At 38.7% G+C, this 16,469-nt stretch overlaps 1 protein-coding gene across 1 annotated transcript in view; it reads right to left on the bottom strand.

The window, feature by feature from the left end:
* Positions 1-16,469, bottom strand: part of RGS22 (regulator of G protein signaling 22) — a 65,340-nt gene that overhangs the window by 42,018 nt on the left and 6,853 nt on the right. The window contains 7 exon segments of the mRNA XM_048940358.1: positions 1,152-1,336; positions 2,215-2,376; positions 2,896-3,568; positions 4,909-5,080; positions 5,409-5,574; positions 7,757-7,842; positions 12,462-12,683. Coding sequence (XP_048796315.1) covers positions 1,152-1,336; positions 2,215-2,376; positions 2,896-3,568; positions 4,909-5,080; positions 5,409-5,574; positions 7,757-7,842; positions 12,462-12,683 — 1,666 coding nt within the window.

The raw sequence follows: 16,469 nt of genomic DNA, 5'->3' as shown, positions 1-16,469 counted from the left end.
ACACTGTCACCAATTCATTATGAACAAAATCATTCTATGACTTTTTGGAGATGCCAGTTGCATTCAGAGTGCCCTCAGAAATTCAGCCTTCAGTTACTTCTCTTTCTAAGCTTTTACAAGCACAATAGAGATAGAAGATTCAGAAGTCCACATTTCCCACAGCAAAAAAAAAAAAAAAAAAAAAAGAAAGAAAGAAAGAAAAAAAAAATAGCAGCAAGAAGTGTTTCATCAGCTGATTCTGTGATCCGTGGGTTCCACGTCGCAGTTTTCTTCAAGTGCTGACAGGGGCTATTAAACCCACAGAGTTAGGAACCTGTCTCCATGACCTACTGCTAGTCCTCAGCCTTTAGCACATTTGTCCCTGCAAGAAGCAGCTGCTTCTGGCCCACTCCTGTTGTGCTCAACAGGATCTTAGTCCTGAGCCCAACCACTTCTGAACAAGAAATTTGTCCTGCTGTTTTTCCTCCATGAATTAGCTTTTGAAAACACACATTATAGTTGTAATCTAAAACTATCCACTTTAAAGTAATAGAGGTTTGTTTAAGCAAATCTGTGTCATAGACCATCTAGTTCTTTGTGGAGCCACGGTGTAGATTCACATTCTCCAAGTATCTTCTGCCCTGAGACTTAACACAGTGTTACTGAAAACCTGCGGGCCAATGCAATCACCACTCAGATTAAGTCTTTCAAGAAAAAGAAGAGTCAAAATTGAACTGGCCACCTGTATGTGTGGCCACTGATTGAAGGACCGTGGTGATAGGAACTGGGCAAAACTGCTCTTTTTACACATGTGAAGTTTGATTTGTTGTAGGAGTTACTCTGAATTAAGATAAGTCTGGTTGAAGGATGGAATCTGGGTTGCTAGATCCTTAAACTTGCAAGTCTGAGAATGTCAAGATGAAACGTATTCAAAAGATTTATGAAATAGCCTGGATAACTGAAAAGATAATATGGCTCAATTTACAGTGATCTGATGCATAAAATACAATAAAATGATACTGCAATTTTTAATATAATAATCTGCAGGAGACAAGCTTGCTAAATCTTGACTTCCTAACAGGCAAGTATGAAATTTTTATCATGTTCAATTCAAGCAGTTTTATAAGTATTTTTGATGGGACCAGGCTTTGATCTCAATGTCATTACACTACCCACCTGAGGAAGGGAAACTGGTATCCTAGACATACAAGACTTAGTTGTCAAAGGCAGCAGTGATACCATCTGTGGAAAAGGATCAGTGTCCACCCTTGGTCTCTCTTGGCATGTATGCCAGTACTTCAGCTTTGCACTGGCAGTTTCTATCGCTGTTGAATGAGTGACACAAAATCTGGGACCCCTTAAAAAAGAAGTATATGAATAAATGAAATACTGAGATGTTGGGTTTAATGGTGTTGACTTTATCAAGACATAGCAAAAGTATGTTGAATTAAAAAACAAAGATATGTTTAGACACTGCATTCCTCCAAAATTAGAAACAAGTTACACCCAAATAAATTTGCAAACACTGCACCACTACAAAGTTATCTTTATGTAAGTCTACATTAAGATATGCCACATTCATCCTACAGCAAGGAATAAGAGGATTTTAGGTCACAGGACAGAGAGCACAACTCTCATGAGGCTCCACAGCAAAGTACACTACTGCAGTTATTCATTTCTGCCTGTGATTTGTTGGTACCTCTTGGGGAGGAGAGAAGACCTTCAAACGTTTAGCTGATGTTTTCAAAGCAGGCTAGAATTTGTATCCTTGCTTAAGCTGTCAGTATGTAAAGGCATTTTGTATAACAGACATTAAACAGTGAAGTCTCAAGGTCAAATTCCATACAGATGTATACACAGAGCATCCTCAGAAACTTGAGGAAGTCATTTTGGGGAATAGGTTAGGGCAGAATTAACTTTCTCTGCCTGGGGAGACTTCCCTACCCTGCAGCCAAAAGTCTATTAGAGTGGTATCCAAGGTAGCTACACAAAAAGTAGCTCAGATGCTCTGGCAGTAATATAACAAGGGTTCAGTAAAGCAGACCTACCTGTTTTCTGGGCAGACTGCAGTTTAGTTTAATCTCAACTAAAACTGAGAGACCACATCTGCTATTATTTATGTGGCATTACTTCTCATAATTGCAATAGGAGAAACGAGATGAAATAAAAACATTGGACTTAGAAAAGAAAACTTGTTAAAAAGTAGGATTTCAGTTCATGTCCTTTTTCCCATACCAGTAAAGAAGAAGAGGTTTCACTACTTCAGGCTGAATCTGTCTTAAATGCCTTGTATTCCACTTATCTCCATGCAGTAAATCAAGTCTGAGTAACACTTCAGAAGTGAGGAAATAGTCTCCACTGCTCAGTAGATAGAGTTTTTTCATTTTATCAAGTTGCCTTGAGTAAACAAAAGTAGTCACATAAGCATGTATCAGATGCTATACAGAACTAAGTACAGCTCATTCAACTGTTTAAACTGCTGTAATGCAATGCCTCTAATTGCAAGAGTCAGAAGCCAAAACAATGTTTTCACAAATTAGAGACAGGTGTATAACAAAAAATGTAGAGTACCTTAGAATAGACAATCTGAATCTAGTAGAGTCTTTCACTAAAGTAGTTTGTCATGTAGAATGCCCCATTTGTGATGGTAATTTCTTCTATTTTCTTTCTATTTTCTATTTATTGCTTACTGTTCTTCAAATTTCTATCTAACAAAGCCTTCACACTAAGGTGATTCCAACTTATGTTGTCTTTATCAGCTTCAGAAGAATCATCCATGACTCACTTGTCAGGATACTCATGATTAATTGTGTTTATTCTATTCAAACACTGATATAATTCATTCTGAAATCTCAAAACTTCGATTCATCAGTGTTACAGGTATAAAAACAACAAGTGCTAAATAATGAGAAATACCTTTGCTGCCTTGTAGTGTCCTTAAGAACCTTTAGTCTTTCAATATCCATCCAGAGCCACCAATACTTCTCACCAAGTGTTCCTTTAATGAATTTCTTGAATCTTTCAAACTCATTTCTGTTGCCAGTGTCATAAGTTCTGTGGTTAATACACCAAGCAGCCCTACTGTCTGCCCCATTGCTTTCAGAGCTTGATCTTAAGCTCACTTCTTCAGCATCTCGTTCCCTCATATCTCCCATGGGGTCCACGACAGCAAATGGAGAAGAACTTTGGGATAAGAGTGCCTCTTCAGTACCACAGGCAAATTCATTATTTGATAACTCATGTATAAACATCTTAGGCTGCTTAGGGAAATCCACATCACTCTCAGTCTCACCAAGTGGCCGCTGTGTGAGTTCTGAAATTGATTCCTTTGTTACAGATTGAGTATATGATGATATTAATTCCTCCACTTGCTGAAGAGTTGCATTTTTCTGTCCTTCTGCTGTGCTCTCCAAATTCTGGTCTGGATAAACTCTTAGCTGCATGTAGGAAGGAGGTTCAGCAATGGCCATAAAAGAACCCTCCTCCGATTCTCTTGATCTCTTCCTAAAAATGCTGTCTTCTGTAGGTGATGTCGTTGAAGAGGAATGAAATCTGCAGTGGTCATATTCCTTAGATAGGGAACCTGTTTCTGCATTAAATCAGAAAATATTATTGAACACCCTCTTGGAACAGTACTGTCCTTTTGCAGATTTTCCAAAGCAACAAATTTTTGTTGTTGTGCTGCAGTACAGGTAACAAGCAGAAGTGCTTCTGCTGTTGCTGTCTGGCTAGAAACTCAACCCCACGACTCACAAACTCATTTCTCAGTTCAACAGAACAGCAGAGCCCAGAAAAGCTCCCTCCGGAGCCAGCTATCTTGGTTACTCAGCTGAATATCCATGCTCCTCAATACTTATTAAACCACCTTGTTGTGCTACAATACCTGGTTTCTTTTCTAAGTATTTGCTTATGGTATGAGAAAAGTCACCATCTGTAGCAGGATTTTTTTCTCTTTAGGCATGAGGAAGCTATAAGTTAGAACTCATAGTCTGCTTATATTGACTCCTGAACCGGCCTTGGCTCGTTGGGTAAAGTCTTGATACATACAGGGGGATGACAAAGCATAATATATCAAGGACTTTGAAAACATTTAAGAGACCTGCAGTCCAGTCTGCCACTCAGACGTGGCTTCTTTCTATTTGAGATGTCTCATAACCAGCAAGTTCAGAACAGTGACCAGCCCTGTTCGTTTGTTTTTGTCAACACAACCTCACTCCTCTTTGTGCCCTTGTTATTAATCATGCCCTGCCATTCCAGACTGCTGAGACAAAAGACATTTCAGCTTTGACTTGCTCAGGTAATTTTCTAATTCTGAAAAATTCTGAAGATCTTTAAACAAATCAAGTACTTCTGTAGTACGTTAGCAGAGGTGACCTTGAATATACATACTGTTTAATTAGGTTACTGCCGCTATCACTGTGCAGGTCAGATCTGTAAAACTGAGAAGAATAACTACAAATATTTTGAATATCGACAGAATCAGAGTGACCAAAAGATATAATTCATCTGTGGCCTTAAAATATCCAAAATTTAAACTACAGGATTAGTTTTATCTTCTTTCTTTTCCTAAAGCTAAGATTTAGGCCTTCATATTCTATTCTGTCACTAAGGCAAACACATGGTTAGATTCGGTCACAATGTCAATGAGGAGGATACTGAAACCTCTGAGTACATGTATCACATCAGACTGATAGAGAAGGGCTTTAAAATAATCTCCAAATGAATAAATAAATAAAAGTGTAAGAAAAATTACAAAATTATTTGGCTACAGAAAGAAACAAATCCAGTTTTTCCCCATCTGAAGCCTGTGATATCATGTGATATTTAGAAAGTAGTAAGTGGAAGCTGCAGCAATTCATTAGAATGCCTTATATATCCATCTAGTCAGGTTTATGTTATAAATACTATTGCTGAGCCCCTGTTACTTACCTAGGTAGCTAGCTTTTTCACTCAATGAACCTTTTTTTTCAGGCAGACCAGGCAAATGCTGAATATCTTGAATTTGAACAGAAGCTGCAGGGCGCATAAATGAATCTGTAGTTTTCATGGATTCGCTTCCTTTTGCTAATGTAAACCAATCCATTGTTTGAGAAACTGTAGCCTACAAAAAGATATTTAATAGAATAATTCAATTATTTTTGCTTGTTTCTGAGACCAGAGGGCTTATTGTCTGCAATCATTTTTGTTGTCTATCCATATACATTTCTATAACAATAGTTCCCAGAGAAAATAGCTGTATGACAGTAGCTGAGTACACTCGTGACATAGCACTGCTGCGTTACGGCACATCAACCTTCTATACTACAAAGAGCTTTAAAAAGAAGAGATAGACAGAAAATCAGTTGTCTGTTTAGGGTGGGATTTCAGTTACAGCAGTTTATTCCAATTCTATCTAGCTCATTGTTACACTCACTAAACATTTACTTTACCTGGCCAAGCGATACATAGAACCTCTCCATAGTGAATAAAGTGCCATCCTCCTCAGGGAAGGGAGTACTTGCATCTTCCTTCTTTATCCAGGGGTAGTAGGTGCTATCTATAATGAAATTAATGCCAGTCTGGCTCCATTCTACCTGTGATATCAATTTAGCTAGCCTGAAATTAAATGTTCAGAAAAGAAAATAGTTAATCTTAGCTTTTAGTAATAGACACAATTGATGTTTTTCCCTAGAATAGACAATAACAAACACAATCTTTCTGAAAACAAATTGCCACTGTGAACTTCATGTTCTACTTTATTATTTCACCCCGTGCCTGCTGTCACATATGTAAACACCAGCTCTACCATTCCATAGTCCACCAGCTTTTTAGTTGGTGGTCTGTTTTACATTATAAATCTTTACCAGTAAAATTGATTTCCTCCAGGATGATCTTGCATATAGCCGTACAGTCCAAATCCTGCCAAGAAACACTCGAACATATTGTTTGCTAAAATAGAACCATTTTCCCAGATTGCAGAAGCCCCATGTCAGTAACAGACCCAAGTAATCTTCCAGCAGCAATGCCCATAGTGGTCGTACTAATTAAGCCTTCAGATGATAGCAAGACAGTAGGTCTTTTTTCAGTCAGTTACTATAAGAGTACTTCACAGTATGAAAGAGCACTCCAGTGCTCCTTCTGACAGTGAGAACCTTGCTGTGTCCAGAAAAAGGCAATCTTTAGCGGCTAGAGAGGGTGCTTTGGGATCAACAACTGTGGCAGAGCTTATTCGAGTTAGACAGCAGTATGAAATTAACCAAGGTGCATGAGAAGGGAAGAGAAGCTTACAACCCTGAGCTGAGTGCTCATTTTTGTTTGTCTCTACATCTCGAGGACAAGAGAATTTCATTCTAGAGTTGGCGTACTTTGTGATGGTTTCACGCTGATGCGCAGATATGCTCCACCACACCATTCTCTCACTGTCCTTCCTTAAAAGAACAGGAGGTAAAAATAGGATGACCAAAGACTCATTGAGATGAACACAGGGAGATCACTCACCACTTATCATCACTAGCAAAACGGGTTCAGATTAATATAATTTATCAATAACAAACTGGAACAGTGAAAACTAAATGCAAACTAAAATCACCTTCTCCCCCACCCACACTCTTCAGCCTTCCCACCCCGAGTGAGGAATCTTCTGCTCTGCACCTGGAGCACCTCCTGCCGTCCTCCTGCACTGTCCCAGGTGCCTGCAGGGCTGCTCTCTCACAGCTCTCACATCTCTCTCCCAGCTGCTGTTGTGCAGCAGCTATTTTCTTTCTTAAACCTGCGCTCACAGAGGCATAGCCAGCATCCCTCATGGCTCAGCCCTGGCAGCAGTAGGTCCCTTTTGGAGCAGCTGCAGCTGGGTCTGATCTGACACGGGGCAGTGCTGGACTCTGCTCACAGAGGCCAATCTTGCCACAGGAACCTCGTGGATATATTCATGTTATCTTCATCTTTAAACGTGCATTTTTATCACAGTTTATCTTGATCCTAATTCAGGAAAGCAATTTAAAGCACTGGTATTTACAGAAATTAGGAACATGTATGTCAAGAGACGGGAGAGATCTGGAGGTCAAAATGTTATGAGGAGCGCTGAGGCCGCTGTGTTTGTGCAGCCCGGAGCAGAGGAGCTGAGGGGAGGCCCGATGGCGGCTGCAGCTCCTCACAGGGAGCGGAGGGGCAGCGCTGAGCTCTGCTCCGTGTGACAGCGACAGGGCCCGAGGGAACGGCATGGAGCTGCGTCAGGGGAGGGGCGGGTGGCGGTCAGGGACAGGGTAGAGGCAGATCCTTCCAAAAAGCAGACCAAACCTCCTGAACAATCAGAAAAGAGGCTGAAAGTACATCTGGAAAAATATAGCAAATGTATAACAGGAAATCATTCCACTGTTCCATGGCATCCCACAGAGAACCTTGCAAAAGGAAGTCTGACAGTGAGCTTCAAGATAGAAACTGAATAACTGAGATAAAAAGGACCGGCTGTCCTTTGTAAACAGATGTCATGGATTCATACCATTCATTCACATGTCCTATATACTGATTAGGGAGAAACATATTGCTACTGTGATAAAACAGTGAAGACCCTTCCTACTCCCTCTGTAGTAATATAGCACGTAATCTGTGGTCAAGGAAAATTACAGAATGACTAGTAGAAAAAGTCAGTTTTTAATTTATTCAGGGTAATAAAATGCAAAAATTAAACAGAAAGAAAAGGTGGAACAGACCCGTATTAAATGTATCATCAAGATTAGTTAAACAGAAAAGATAAATGTACAAATTTTAAGCTGAGAGACAGCATAAAAGACTACAATACCTGTACTCAAAATAGCAGTCGCTCTCTAGAAATGCTGGAAGCCTTTCCTTCTTAATCCACTGTACTGCTTGTTCTCGATCAAGACACTATTAAAAAAGAAATACCACAAATTTGCAGTAGTAGTGACTTACTTGTTTTGCATTCCATATAAATGATTCTCTCCAATCTTCTCTCCATTCCTTCTAAAGCATTAAGGAAAACTAACATGCAATGAACATCACCTTTCCTATTCAGCTTAAACTTAGTTCTAGGACTGCTGAGTGTCTTCAGTTTGTTGCTAACAGGTAATTATGTCTAAATCTCTTTCTTCTGTAAGAGTACAACTTCATAAACAAACCATGATTTCTTCAAAAATTATATATGTATGAATCATGCCTTTATGATATAATTCCAATGCAAATTAGATGCTCATAGCTGGTCCACAAGTAGGAAACTGCTTATTTCTCTGACTTTAACACCATCTATACGCAGTGACTATTATATTTCCCTTCAATAATTTGAGGAATAAGGAAGCCCTAGCTTAAATTATAATCCTAAAATGGGAGAACTCTGGATATTAAAGACAAAATCAAACATTTTTAATGCCTATCAGTTGTCATCTTTCACATTTCTATGTTTTATGTTGGAGCATTGCTTAACTCAGCCAGACGCAGGAACAGTTAAAATGTATATCTAAGTGCAAATAGAATCAGGCCCATAATAGATCTCAGCTCAGATGGTCCAAGTCTCAATGCCTGGTGAATGCAGACAACTAAGTGCCACCAAAGAGTGATGCAGAGGTGTTAAGCAAGGAGTTACACAGAACCAGCAGATTGAAAAACTTGCCTAAGGGTCTTAAATGGAGAGTATGCCCTCTGAGTGTGGGCCACAGTGAACCATTTCTCTTAGAGATTATACTATTCACATTCTTTTTTTTATTATTATTCTTTTCTTTTTTCCTTTCTCGCCCCTTCTCTTCTTTGCTCTTCTTTCCACAAAGGGTACTTTATGCACCCTTAGCAGGTGACCTGTTTTATTTTACTGAGATGCATTTTTCACGTTAGTGAACATGAAGTCAGTGATTAGGAAAAATGCAATAACTCCTTGTCCATAGAAACAGGTGAATTTTGGACAAGGATGGAAGTATCAATTTTTTTGCTACTTGCTAGATCAACTAATCAGTTCGTGTAGATTACATTTTAAATTTTCTTTCCATGAGCTAATATTTCATTTGGGACTAGGTTTATTTCTCCTTCATATATATCTGTAGGGGATTAAAAATATAAATTACTCAGAAAGTGGGTGGTTTCATTTAGAGAGAAGAAAATATTTCAAAATATGGAAAGCTTATGTTGGCAGTGGCTCACACAATCTAACTTGTGGAGATGGAGACTAATTACTCCCAACCACACAGAGTATACCTCCTTTTGGTAACTAACAAGCCGTTTGGAAATACAGAAGATCGTCTCTTTATTTTGGCCAATCAATCTGTGTTTAATATTTATGTATTAACTGAGTCATAGCCCAGGTTTTTATCTGAATGATTCATAACACGTTCTTGTCTGTACATGGCTGGTACACAAAATAATATATACTATCAGAAGGAAAGAATCTCTATTCTTTTCCTTTCCCCAAAGACAGATGTGACATTTAATCTAATAGGGTTGTTACCTTGGTTAGCTTCCTTACCCAGTCAGCCTTAGGCCATGTTTGGGACCCAATCCAGTAAAGCTTTTAGCACGTGTTAAAGTTTAAGCATGTGTTTAACTTCATTTGATTAAAGTTAAACACATACTTAAGTGCTTTGCTGAACTGGGGTTTCTCTGAAGTAAGGTATGTGGGATGCCAGCCAGTTTCTTTCCATAGTGATGCCTGGGTCTACCCAATTTGCAGGGTTTTTTCTTCATGTGTTTCACATTCAGTTGATTTCAATTACTGATAAGATGCTTAGCTCCATATCAGTATCTTCCAAGCATGAGGGCATACATACAGAAAGATCTTTTACTTATCTGTAAATTAGTGACAGTGTGAGATGGAGGTGGAGAGAAAAACAGCACTGATGTATTTCTTAGTTTAGGTGTATTTGAACTTAGTATGCCTGAAAGGTCTACATAATTTTTCCAGTCACAGCTCATTTCTGTCAATATTGTGACAGTGATGGCTGTTCAAGCTGACTTTTCATAGAAAGTAAATCTAGAAACAGTAAATCTCTTCAGACAGTGTGAAGCAACTGAAGAAATAAGTATATAGAGTGAAGGAAAGAGCATAGCTCTGTGTCTGAAGGATCAAATCCTATCTGATGCTGATGCTGATACTTCATGCTGATACTGAGATACTTCAGTCATAATGTGGTACAACAAATGAAGCTGACTTCTTCCATCTTATGTAGTTGCAGTACTGATTTTTGGCTGCTCAGGTCAGGCTCTATCTTGAGATGCCAAAACTGAATAGGATGAGGGATTTAAGTTGCCTGTTGCACATTTTTAGGCTGGGATAGTTCATTTTGTTCATATTATATCATATGATGCTATTTTCAATCTGTGATCGGAACAGTGTTGAGAGCTATTGCTAGACAGGGCTTAGCCTGTGCCAAGGCCTTTTCACACCCTGCCAGCAAGGATGCTGGAGGTGCACAAGAAGCTGTGAGGGGACCCAGCCAAGACAGCTGACCCCACCAGACCAAAAGAGTGTTCCTTTCCATATGACATCATGCTCAGCAATAAAGCTGGAGAAAAGAGAGGTGAGGGGGAATGTTCAGAATGGTGGTGTTTGTCTCATCAAGCAGTGGTGACTGTGTTGAGCCCAGCTTTCCTGCAAATGGCTGAATATCTCCCCACTGTTACAAAGTAGTGAATTCTTTGCACATGAAGATTTTGCTTTACCTATTGATATGCCTTCAGCTCAACCCAAGAGTTTTCTCTCTTCCACCTTTCGAGTTCCCCATTCTGCTGGGGAAAAGTGAGCAAATGGTAGCGTGGAGCTTAGTTCCTTACCTGTTAACCCACAGGAAAGTGACAGACAAGAAGAAACATCATCAAAAAGGTGAAGAAAGTGCAAAAAAATATTATTCCTCAAAATGCCATAGAATCATAGAATCACAAGGTTAGGAAGGACCTGCAAGATCATCTAGTCCAACTGTCCTCCTATCACCATTACTACCACAAGCACTAAACCATATCTTGTAGCTCCTCATCTAGATGCCTCTTGAACACTGCCAAAGATGGCAACTTCACCACCTCCCTGGGCAGGCCAGTCCAGCACTCGACCATACACTGAGAGAAAGTTCTTCCTTATGTCTAATCTGAATCTCCCCTGGCGCAACTTGTGGCCATTGAGAGAAGACGCCAAACCCCTCCTCACCCCTTCAGGAAGTTGTGCTTCCCATCTTTGGAAAATTCCACAAAAAAAGGAAGATATCTTTAAATAATAGAGGAGCATTGTTGCTCCAATCCATGAGAGATTTAAGTAATAGAGAAGACAATGTGATGGCTTTGAACTTGTCAAAAAAGGCTGAACAAAGTTGCAAAGGTGTGAGATTATCCCAGAGAACAGCATTAGCCATTCTTGCACAAGCACAAAATTTTTCCTCAGTCGATTCCTGAGTCCAAATAAGAAATCAAGAATAGTTCTTCTGCTTTTGTGCTCGCAAGCAACATATTCATGAAAATAATGGTTTAACATGGTAGAAATGTCTGTGAGCCTTGTCCTGTCATAGCATTTGTCCAGTTTATATTGCAGATAATTGCAATCTCACTTAACTATCATTTTGTTAAACATCATTGCCTTTTGACCTCTCTCAACACTGTTTTCTTTTCTGAAAATCATCAAGCTTATACTGAACAAAGCAGCAGTCTGCTTTAACTCCCTGATTTTCTCTCAGCTTTCCAGCTATGACATCATTTAGAGCAGCCGCCTCTAAAAATGTAGCAAGACCTTACACTGGCCTTGAATGAAGTGAACTGAAGTCACATCAGTCACACCAATGCAAAGTAAGCAAGAAAGGAATAAACCACATAACCCAGAGAAATATATATTTTTTCTCTTCCAAAGCTATTGCTTAAAAGTAAGCTCCCACAACTATTTATACTGCCTTGCATTCTCTGAGGTGCATATGGCTCTTAAGATTTTGATTTTAACATGCCTAATCTGGTGCTGAAGATAGTCCTGAAAGCAAGCAGGTAATTGATAGTTGTTTGAAAAAGTCTTGAACGTATTTGTTCTAAAATCCAACATTTCTCATTGCTAAAGGTTATTTTTTCTGGCCATTTCGATTGATGCTAACCATCAAAATCTTTGGGGAATTGATGGAGGAGAGACTTATGTGTTGCCAGACCACAGATGAGCTCATAGCCACACAAGGAAATTAATTAATAAGGAAAGACTGAGGTGCATTAGTTTCAGTCAATTTGCACATTCCAGGGATCACTAGTAAAGTAACAGTTATCATAATATTTTTTCTTTTAATATTAAAAAGTATTCAGACCACACAACTGAATCCTGCCCTACAGAATCTTCAAAATTCTGTGCTACAGGATGGATATGTGTAATTCCATTCATTTGTCTGGAAGACACATGTGCATTGCAGGGCACAGTTTGGCCCATCATTATGTTTTCCTAACATAAATTAACATTTTTCCCAAGCTACCAAGCCAAAAACAACAATAGCTACTGCCAGTGTCTCTACAGTAAGATCTAAATATAAATCCAGTGGCTATAAGATGCTTACCATAGTGTTGTAATTTGGATCAATACTGAGCGCTGAAGAATCACTGATCTTTTTGGAATGCTGCCCATCATTCTTTGCTTTTCTTATAACATCATAAATGGGATTTGGAGGTTTCTGATCGTGTAGAATTTTTTTCAGCTGATGTTCCATGCGTTGTGGGATGTCATTAACTACTTCAAAAACCCCGAAGTCTGAGTTAAACTTAACTGGCTGGGCAAAAGTCTACAAAAGAAGTTTGGAAAGTTTATGACACTGCAATAAAGGAAATATCTAATTTTTAAAAGTTACTTTTTATAGAATAGAATCATCCTTCAGAATGCAATATTATGAGGTTTCTTTCTCTTGATTTTGACTCATTCTAGGCAATAAACCATTCTTTTTCATGCGCAAATTATAGATCCACTACACAAATTCCTAAAATACATAGTTTACAGTGACTTCAATAACTTTTCTGGCAGGAGACTACTTACCTCCAAGATTACATCTCCAATATCATTCTCACATTCATAACCTTAAACAGTCAAGGCTTGAAAAGAACAACGATGAAGCTGATTTCTACAATATGAGAGCATTTGAGGAAGATGAATCTGAAGACTGTCATGTGTAGGAAAGGCTTTTCCTCACGTTATTACTTGGAGGTCAAATATCTACCGACATCTATGGCTGTAGATAGTAATCATGCACAACAACATTGGTTGATTCAAAAGAAATCTTGTGGAATATCCAAGACATTTATGAGTCTGAGGATCTATACAACCAAAGCATATGAGCATCTCCCAGTACTGAGATGGAGGACAAGAAGACATGTCGTGGTCAAGAACTGAAGAAAACAGGAGTGTGTAATCCTGGCCACAGATCCAGTGCCAAAACCCTTCTGGGCACCATTCCAAACAGGCTCCCACCAGGTGTTTTTGTGCAGTTGTCATTTCCCTGCACTTAGTAAGATTATTATATTATTTCAAGTACTGTATTTCTCATTTCCTTGAACTTTATATATCACAGTATGCATACAGAAGCATATATATCTACACACACAGACATAATTCACATACATATTGCATATATTGAATACATGCTACATATAATATGGAAATATAAACCGACTTCATTCTTCTTTACACCTATGTAAGTCCAAAATAACCACGTCAGTGTCAGCTATTTTGTTGCTTCTGTTTGAAGTTCCCTTGTGGATCAATGTCATATAGAGGAATGTCCAAAATAAAACCATGTGGCTGCAACATGTGCTTACAACATTCCCTGTTTATCCCATAACTTCTCGCTGCCGAGGCTCAGCCTGGCAAAGCATGTAGCATGTGAGAGCTTTAAGTGTACGATTAGGGCCTATGACATCAGGGAGTCACTGGCCAGAGTTATGCATTGAATTGCATTAGTCCATTTAGTTACCTACTTTCAGTTGAAATCAAGGCTTGTTTTTGTTCTCTGACACCTCATGCCTCTTTTGGCATTAATTTTCTCCAGGGTACTCTGCAGGTTTTAGTGCTTTTCTCTAGAAGTACTGAACAACGTTTAAAAGAGGCTTTTATGTGTTGTTTTACGTGCTCTCTGCACTCCATTCAGATGTCCTCCTCATTTGCTGTGTGTACATTTCACTTAGTTGCAAAGCTAATTTGGACAGCTATCAACTTCTAAGTGGTTCAACTTCTACCTTAATAACCTCCAAATATAACTTTTTTTTTCAGATGTTTTTAAGGAGGAATCAGAAGAAAATACACTAAGAGGCAAGGTACTTCAGTCTCTCAGGACCTGAAATGCACTTTCTTGCAGAAGAAAAAAGAAAACAAAATGCAAATTCCATAATCTAGGATTATGCGACTAGATAGGAACAGATTATTTTAGTTACATGTTATTCAAATTGGAAACGAAGCAAAGATGCCATAGTTTATCACACAGATCTACTTTTATTATATCTCTTGTAACTTTGTATAGATCTAGGTTTGTCAGCACACATTTTAATTAACTGAATGGAAAACATATGGAACTTTAATGTAGTGAAACAGATGCCAGTGACAAGTTTTAAAATGTAAAGGGTATTGCTGTTTCGGGTGTCCAACTAGAAATCATTTATAAGACACGTAGTAATGGAACAAAAGAACACATAGTGACAGGTTAAAAGTATTAAGACTTCATATATCACGTACTTAACTGAAACAGGTGGTTCTGGTCCAAAACATTGAGGTTTGGACCAAGGTATAAGTTAGCTGTCCCCAGGGGCAATTATTCCCCATTACCTGTCACTAGTATGACCATATCTGAAATACTGTATCCAGTTTTGGTTCCCCGGTACAAGAGGAACGTTCATAAATTTCAGTAAGCCCAGCAGAAGACTGACAAGCTGGAGCACCAGCCTTGTGAGGAGAGAGGGAGGGAACATGGCTTGTTTAGATGAAAAGACAGCACTGTGGGGACCTAACAGCAGTCTGACAGTATTTACAAGATTACTGTCACAGCCAGGCTTTTCATGGAGGTTCATGGTGAGAAGACAAGAGTTGGTGCTTATACACTGAAACAGGGGGAGGTTTCTACTGGACATAGGAAAAAAATATATGTATCAGTAGGATAATTTTAGTGGGAACAGACTTTCCAAAGAGACTATGGAATCTATTACTGGAGGTTCCAAAATCCAAATGAAGAAAGTGATGTGCAACCTGGTCTGAGCGCTAAAGTGATGAACCTGCTTTGAGCAGGAGGCAAGGCTGCAGACCTCCATGAGGCCTCTTCCAGCATGAAGAGATCTACAATTCTGTGCAACTCCCAAATTCTTCCAGATACACAGAACGTCTCATCAAAGCATCAGATGAAAGCATTTTAGAACTTTTAAAGCCTTTCTGAGGAAGAGTATTGGACCAGCTCACTTGAGAAAACTAGAATGATAAACTAGAAAGCTTGTATTGGCATAATGAAAGAAGAGGTAAGTCATGACCTTCTTAATTCATCCCCACAAGAAAAATAAAAATGATAATGTTATCATAAAATCGAACAGGAACAACTACAAAAAAAAAAAATTAATCTGATATTTTGTAGGAAACATTTTCCCAGTTACAGTACCGGACAGAGAGAATCAGTCAATCCTCTCAATATGTGAAAAGCTTTAGAACAAAACACACTCTTTAACCATTCCCACACATTACAAGCCACACACACACATACACAGAGAGAGAGAAAAAAAAATAGCGAGCCTAAAACCTTTCCCACAGAAGCCAAGTGCCATAAAATACAGTGTTTCACAGGACAATAATGGGAAAAGTTTACGGTATCACCAGTACTCTAGGTCACTGCAATAACAAGAAATCTCTTCTGTGAAGATGACTATGTTGTGTTAAGGACTGGATGGTAGCCTACACTATGAAAGAAAGGGGGGAAAAGTTACTTGTGCCAATCTAATACACTAAAAAATGCCGCAGTTACCCCAAATTTGGCAATTTAGAGACAAGAAAAATACAATAACCAAAGACAAGAAGTATCAATGCATTCTTCCCTGCAGTCTTTTTTCAATTTGGGCCAGTTTTTGATCCTTTGAAGATAAAGAGGAAAAGCTCCCTAGCCAAATTATACTGCAAGATGTTTTAAGAAAAGAAAAAAATTAGTTTTGGCAGGAGCCTTGAAACTTGGGATTCATACATTATCAATTTGGAACAATAAATAGGATCAACAAGGATTTGAGAATACCGACAAGTAAGTCTACAGACTTTACTAACTATAATCCATGGGCAATTTTCCCTTTGGCTCCAGTATGACTGAGATTACTCAGTGCAGTTATTTCAGCTTCAAATAAAAACCTTCAAGCGAACAACAAAAACTGTTTTCACATTGTGGTACAGCAATACTTAAAAAACATAAACAATTGCCTGTATGTTTTTGATGGAAATTTCCTAGCTGTCATTTGTGCATTGAACATGGTTTCAGCTGAAGAATAAATAGAATATATGATTCTGAAACCTAAAGTTATACACTTAACTGAAGGGAAGGGAAATTTCCTTCAGTCCTCCC

The sequence above is a fragment of the Lagopus muta genome, chromosome 3 (assembly GCF_023343835.1).
Source record: "Lagopus muta isolate bLagMut1 chromosome 3, bLagMut1 primary, whole genome shotgun sequence".
Taxonomy (NCBI): Eukaryota; Metazoa; Chordata; class Aves; order Galliformes; family Phasianidae; genus Lagopus; species Lagopus muta.
This window is presented reverse-complemented; position numbering and strand designations above follow the sequence as displayed.